The 7,567-nt window shown below is 46.4% G+C and overlaps 1 protein-coding gene across 1 annotated transcript in view; it reads left to right on the top strand.

Annotated features, from left to right (window-relative positions):
* The first annotated feature begins 5,173 nt into the window (after positions 1–5,173).
* Positions 5,174–7,567, top strand: part of LOC119366141 (programmed cell death protein 2-like) — a 3,147-nt gene continuing 753 nt past the window's right edge. Inside the window, exons 1-6 of the mRNA XM_037631826.1 lie at positions 5,174–5,426; positions 5,646–5,729; positions 5,961–6,052; positions 6,168–6,487; positions 6,568–6,796; positions 6,907–7,111. Of these exons, the coding sequence (XP_037487723.1) occupies positions 5,331–5,426; positions 5,646–5,729; positions 5,961–6,052; positions 6,168–6,487; positions 6,568–6,796; positions 6,907–7,111 (1,026 nt within the window). The 5' untranslated portion in view covers positions 5,174–5,330. The remainder of the gene's footprint in view (positions 5,427–5,645; positions 5,730–5,960; positions 6,053–6,167; positions 6,488–6,567; positions 6,797–6,906; positions 7,112–7,567) is intronic.

The raw sequence follows: 7,567 nt of genomic DNA, 5'->3' as shown, positions 1-7,567 counted from the left end.
CCCGCAAGATCAACTTGGCGGCATGGTAAGCCTGCCACCTCAAAAAGAAGGCAAAGGATCAAGAGGACACGGTAGCCGGAAAAAGGAAGGGCACTGAGGGCCATGACAGGGGGTGCCGATGAAGGAGGACGAGAAAGAGTCGACTGGTGAGGAGGAGCCGGCGACAAAGTAAGCGAGAAGGCTCGGACGACACCAGGATCAGCCAGGACACCAGGTCCTTGGTGCGCACCAACGCCGACGCCTTCCGGTTGCAGAACCCATAGGACGCCAGCGTCGCGTTTGACGGAATATGCAATGGATAGGAGCCACTTGGATTGTCCATTCATTCAACCAACAATGCATGAGGATGAAGTTCTTCTTCTTCACCTTGAAGTACAATGTGACTGCGCGGAGCGCTCGCAAAAGAGGACATGGCCAACGAGTTGCATATTCGACCGATTGACCAGCACATAGAGCATATCTAGCCAAATAACCAACACATATATAACGACTTATTACTTGCTTTGTGATTTGAGTTCCACTTGACCACAGATTTATGAGTGTTTTGAGATGGCCGCCATACTTGCTGACATACTCTTGAGTGGTGTACCATCGATATGTGAGCAACTTTGATGTACGATCTCAAATCGCTTACATGGGGTAGGGATCGAAGTTCTTGTGCTCATGGAACCAAGCATGAACATTAGGCAAAAAGGTTGAGCCCCTTTGCTTAGTGCCTTGAAATGGATCGACGGTCGTGGCCAACCAAACATCACACAACTATTTCTCCATCATCAAATTGAAACTTTCTTCCCCACCCGTATTCTTTGGGTTGGCACCGTCTGGATCAAGGCCCATCTGCTAGGCATACAAAGTCCGGATGCCCAGTGTACATGCCTAGCTGCTCGATGTACAACACTAGCTGAGAGTCATCCACTTGTACGTCCTCGAAGCCACCTTCGTCGTGCATGATGTCCAATATCTCCCCATCATCAGGCGACGTTGTGCTCAGTTGAGACATATCGGTAAACAGAGAGTGGGCACCGAGTTGATCCACCGCCCGACGCCTGCGACCAGATAAGTTGCAATGATGACGAGTCACCGAAATGAACAGGCGCGTTTAGGTTGACGCTCTATGGCATGGACGTGCCAGACGTGACAGGGGTGGGACTAGCGCTGGTGACCGAGTAAATCGACGCCCCTCCCCCAGGCCCGTCGCCCTTCTTCGCCTTAGGAGGTGGTGGGTGGCCCGACCGCCAAAGTTGCTTGCACCCTGGTCCTTTGGACAAGGCGACACATGTTGTCGGTCGATGGGTTGATCTTACGGGCCGGCAACACCTTTGAATCCCCCTCCTCTGGCTCCGAAGACACTCCGAGCGGGTCCATGCCACGGTGGACGATGAAAATGGCGGGAACAGGATGAAGGGCGGCGGTGATCGGCTAGAGAGGTGGGAATGCATAGATTTTGGCGTTAAAACTAATCGCGCGTGGCCAAATAGGCGGGCTCTTGATGAGGTTTTGCATGGGCCGGAGTTGTAGTAACCCTATGTGCAGTGGCGAAGTCACACTTTAACTGGGTAGTCAACTGACTACACAGCTTTTTGGATAAACAAAATAAATCAAGTTGAAATCATGCCAAAGAATCTAACAAATGCATACATATGACTACACAACATTCGGTTGATCACGCATGATTGGATTCCTGACGGAGGTCTGGACACTCGCAAACCCTTCTCCAGCTTTGCATCCGGTTCGTGAGAATTCAACATGCAAACACGTCCATGAACATACGGGGCATCGTGTTGGACGGCAAAAGACGGTCTGGACACGTCGATACAAACGTTTTGGATTGCGCTGGATCTGGTGATCCGGATCCCGACCCGATCGTGCCGGCACGCTGCCGATACAGAAAAGATGCACCGCGACAAGAGCAATGGGTGCACGCACGTGACACCAAGACGGCAGGATGGACGGGCCACGACACGGCCAGAGCACGCGATTCCAGTTCTAGCTAGGCACCGCCATTTCTCGGAACCACCGCCGCAGCAGAAAAGCGGAGGAGTGCATGTGCATGCCCACACGCCCCATGGCGCCGTCCTGGGAGCCAAACTGCGCGCTGCGGTTGCTCGTCGAGATCCCGTGACTCGCTCAATCGCGTCCTATGTACTGTACTACCGTAGGAGTGTATGTACGTGCGGCGTGCGAGTACGGGGCCAGCCATACGTCTGCCGCGGCGGCCGGCCGGTCACGGGCGCGTGCCATTGGCATTGTCCGCGCCGTTCGTTTACGTTGTACAGCGCGCCGCGAGCCAGGACAACGCTGCATGTATGTATGTATGACTCCGTGCACTAGGGACTAGGACCGCGCACATATGGGTTGGGTTGAGCTGGTCCTACTCCTACGGCTGCCAAGAGAGATTGCCCAGCTTAGCATCGATCCGTCGAGTTTTCTTTTATTACTAGCATCGATCAGTCGCACATAAAGAGCCTGACTGCATGTTTTACTTCCAACGAAAATGATTTTCACCAATGATTTCAGTTTACAGTGAACCGTGTGTGCACCATTCACTATATGAAACAAATGATTTTCACTTTTTTCTTCTGTAGCTCGCGAATCGACGGGGTTTTCTCCTGAAAATTTACATTTGTAGTACACATCCATATGTCAATGTGGATTTTTTTGGAACCTTTTCAAACCTTGGAATGCGAATTTTCAATGTTTCAAATGCTCCATGGAGCCCGATCACTAAAACGCCGCACTCTGCACACCCACCACCCTTAATCAAACTATGATCGGGACATTTCCCCTGTATATATATATATGTCTAAAGAACGCGCATCATCTTCAGAATCAGACCAGCTTTTCCATTCAGGTCGGCAGTCGCTAGCTTCTACTCCCTCCGCCTAAAAATACTTGTTGGATAAATGCATAAAAATGGATGCATCTAGAGTTAAAATACGTCTAGATACATCCATTCCTCCAACAAGTATTTTCGGACGGAGAGAGTACATAAACAGAGTATCCCATCGATCTTTCAGTCCTTAAAACAACGTTTGCCGCGGGATGGGAAGGGATCAATTGCAGGCAAGAGCCCAGAGAGAAACAAATGCAGAGCCAACAATACGTTCGCAACCCTTCCAAGACATGGACGGAAAGCAATTCATAAATAGTCCGCATTCCGAAAGACCAGGCACACGCAGCGTCACTCACCGGAGCTTATTCATGTTCAGCTCCCGGCCGCTCGGACAAGACAACGGCTAAATGGTTTCTGTGTTCGTAGTGGTGGCTGCACTCGTGTCATCCATCTATGGTGCTCGTGGCGGCGGTTGTTGGTCCGTTCCTTTGCTTTGCCATGGACATGGACAGGAACAGGACAGCACACCCATAGTTTTTAGAGGAACTTTGTGCATTCCAAACTCCACTTTTTGTAGCGATCTGCGTGCCAAGTAGTATGATACTACTCCCTCCGTTTCAAAATAGATGACTCAACTTTATACTAACTTTAGTATAAATTTGGGTCATCTATTTTGAAATGGAGGGAGTATATGCGTGATGCGTTAGTTATGCTCTCTCAGTCAATCGAAGCACTCTCTCAGAAAGAAATCAACCGACACATGACATGAACGCATAGGCTGCGTTAGTTCGCCCGACGTGGCAAACACTTCGTCATCAAACAACTCCCTCCGTAAACTAATATAAAATCATTTAAATCACTACTAAGTAGTGGATTAAAAAGAAGTAAATGTGTTTCTTAATTCTGTTAGATTTAGTGGTATCACGTTTTCGCGCCATTGTAGTGCACGAGCCGATTGCGGATGTGCACAACGGGTTCCTGATAGTGTGCTGAATTCGCTTCTTTTCTTCCCCGTTCCCTGCATCTCTTGCTACAAGAAATGAAATGTATTTTTTTGTCATGTCAGAAAAGTAATGGAAAGGGGGAAACCTGGTCTGAAAAAAAATGCGCTTGTCAGGCCACCTTCAGAGTTGTAGTTCTCGGCCGCGTATCGCACCACCTGCATAGCTCACTCTCTCATTCCCCCTCCGCTCTCCCTCGGTTTTCCCGTCCTTACTACTCCTCTCTTCGTCCCAATGTCGAGCATTGACAGCGAGGACAACTGGGACACCTTGGTCCACGAGTCAGACCATGGGGACGAGAAGGACCTAGCCCTCGGCATCACGCTGCAGTGGGCGCGGGTCAATACAGGCGGCAACTCAGGCTCCGCCCCAACTAGCTCCTTTCGGGTTGTGCCCTCTATTTCCTTTCCACCTGATTTTACGCGTGCGCAGTTTAATACTGGCCAAATAGCGACCAAATGCGCACCCTCCCGCCCCCCTCCCGCGTACACCCGCGGAAATCCAACTAGCTCCTTTCCGGTTTTGGGAAGGTTCTAGTCTGCATTTTTCATTTTCTTTCTTTCCTTTTCCCTTTCTGTTTTGTTTTTTAGTTTCCTTTTTTTCCATGTTGGTTTCTTATTTTCTTTTTCTTTTCTATTTATCCTTTTCATTTCGGGACCATCTTTCAAATTCGTGATTGTTTTCTAAAGTAATGATCATTTATTGAATTCATGACCATCTTTTAAATTTGCGAATGTATTTTTACAAATACCGTCATTTTTTGACAAATCGTGAACTTTTTCGAATTGACTAAAATTTTCTTAAAATTCATGAATATGCTTCGAAACTCGTGAACATTGTTTTCAAATGGAGAACACCTTTTCAATTGATGAACATTTTTTGAAATTTGGGAACAACTTTTGTAATTCATGAACATTTTCTTGGTTTGACGTATTTTTGAAATGCATGGACATCTTTTCAATCTGCGGACATTTTTCGAAGCGATGTTTTTTTGAACTTGGGAATATTTTCTGAAATTCTTAAACTTTTTCTGAATTTTGTGATCGTTTTTGAAGGAGGGGGGGGGGGGTGCGCATTTCGCGTCTTTGCGGCGGCCACTACACGGAGGAATAGGAGGTCCCATTACGTGCGTAAAATAAATACATCCATAAAATGGCAAACCATGCGTGCCCTAATACTCGAACAAGTACATGGGTTTGTTCAGGCCGCTTGCCTAGTCCTGGGCCTCCTCTCGCACAACCTGAATCAGCCTGGCAGCGTATTATTGCGTGGGCCATCAGGCCTTCTTTACATTACAAGGCCTCGTGCCCGCCCGTGGCGGTCCAGACCCTTTCGCAGCCAGAACCAAGTCTGCTACAGGGGAGGCAGCACACGCAGTCGCCGCCTAACCCCTCCCTCTCTTCCAGCCGCCGGCCGCCGTCGAGCCCGCGGTTCTTGCCTCCCGCGGCCATCCGCCAGCTCCGCGAAGCTCGCATCTTTTGAGGGAGGCGGCAGGGATGACGGAGGAGGTGCATCTGGGCCTGCCGGGGCCCTGGGCGGAGGACTACCGGGAGAAGGCCGACCACTACACCACCAAGATCGGCGGGGTCCCTGTATGTCATTGATAACTTACGTTCTCTTCTCCATCTCTTCCTCAATTTCGTTTTTGGATTACTAACCACTGCCAGAGATGAAGCTACGCTGCATATTCCAGTGTGCTCTAGTACCAATTTCATCTTCTATTATTATTATTCCCCAAAGGTGGAACAATTTTGACCGGGCTGTTGCTGGCGGGGCTCCTGTTTGATTAAATTTGGCTGAACCTTCTGCAGGATTGGCCAACGGGGGATATAAGCACTGAACCGGAGTTGCTTCATTGCAGATTGTGTGGAACCAGGCTCTGCCTTGTTGCTCAGGCGAGTTTCTACTTTACTAAATTGGCTTTAAGAGCTGAAGCATGTTCTGATAGACGTCCATATAAGCGAATGGAATACTATGAATTTATCATCTTTGGACCTATGTTACAGACTTACAGTGCCCTAAATTCTTGTTGCATACTAGCTTTGTTTCTACGATGGTAGCCGATACCTCTATCCAGCACTAGTAGTTTTGCCATGTTTTTCTTATATGTGTGTAGTAAATTTCAGGTTTATGCTCCTCTTGCGAAGCTTAACATTGAAGAGAGGACACTGTATGTGCTTGTTTGCCCGACGCCAAAATGCAGCCCTAACCCCCAAAGGCAAGTATGTTTCACTTACCATTGGTAGTTTGGTACAATTACATGTTATTCAGATCTCCAGTATGATTTGAGGTTTGTTTCTCTGACTTCTAATTTTATTTTTTGCTTCTTAAAGTTGGAAGGTCCTAAGGGTTCAGAAGTGCCATACTGGTATGCAATCAAATGATAATGGGGATGGGTCAGTCCAAAATATAGAAAAGGTTTGCTCAAATGAGCCAACTCCTTCATGTTCTGCGGGAAAACATAACGAAGAAGCAAACAAGAGTTCCAACAGCAATGATGATGATTTTGATTTTGATGCCTTGGCTGCAGCACTCGAGCAGGCTGCAACAGTGGCATCCAACACAAAGAAGAAAAACAAATCAAAGCGTGCTAATAATGTCCCTAGAAAATGCGTTGTAGTGAAAGAGAAAGTAAATGACCTCAGTATACCAGGTGAGGGAAATCTCCGCAGAACTCATTACCGTAAGCGTAAAGTCCGAGTGTTTTTGTCTCATGAAATTTTCTTTCTGCAGTTCTTCCTTGTTTCTATATCTATTACGATACGGAGCAATCGAGGGGAAAAACCAGTGTAGGTTCTAGTAGCTATGAAAAACTTTTGGCAGAAGAGATAATGGACATGGGTAATGATGAAGAAGAAAAATGGGAAGGAGAAAAGTATGAATATGATAAAGCTCCTGGGGCCGACAGAACTTTCTTAAAATTTAAGAAACGGTTGGATGCATATCCTCAACAATGCTTTAGGTAGAACTCATCATGTCCTTGTTATTATTTATTAAATCATGCTTTTCTCTAAGTATACACCTTTTTAGTTTCAGAACCTGATTCGATTTTTGGTATGTAATTACCTGCAGGTATTCTTGTGCTGGTAGTCCACTGTTGGCTACAACTAACTCACAAGATGTTGGCACATGTAAGCTTTGTGGTTCACGATACCAATATGAACTTCAACTGATGTCCCCATTATCATATTTTCTCGACCAAGCTGGTGATGGTTCCTCAAATTGTGCACCTAATGCCTGGACTTGGCTGACTCTTGTTATCTACACTTGCTCCAAGGTCTGATCTTAATTTTCAATTTATTGATATTAACTAGATGATGAAGTTCAAGGATCTGTCGAGGCTTGTGCAATACTTAGCAGCAGTCATATCGCTTCAAAACTTGATAAATATGTCCATTGTACATCTGCTTTTGGATAATAAATAACTGAAACATTTATTAAGTTAATATATTATACCAACAATAATAACTTCAAATTTGTGATGTGAAGAGATTCATGTATCCAGATTGATGCTCCTTTTTCATTGCTAAAATGAAGAGATAAGAGTAAATACATGGCATGTAAAAGATTTCCTGGAAATACATCAGCCTAAAATTTACACTCTGGACACCAAATTCTTATGGAGTGGTTTTTTATTTAGCACGATCCAGATGACTGGAATGGATAGTAGACAATTAAACTCCACATGCATAATGAGAAGTTGCCTATTAGCAGTTTTCCCCGTTTATTATTG

Source organism: Triticum dicoccoides, chromosome 2B, assembly GCF_002162155.2.
Source record: "Triticum dicoccoides isolate Atlit2015 ecotype Zavitan chromosome 2B, WEW_v2.0, whole genome shotgun sequence".
In the NCBI taxonomy this organism is placed as follows: Eukaryota; Viridiplantae; Streptophyta; class Magnoliopsida; order Poales; family Poaceae; genus Triticum; species Triticum dicoccoides.
The sequence above is the reverse complement of the archived record's forward strand: the minus strand, read 5'-3'. Positions and strand labels throughout refer to the sequence as shown.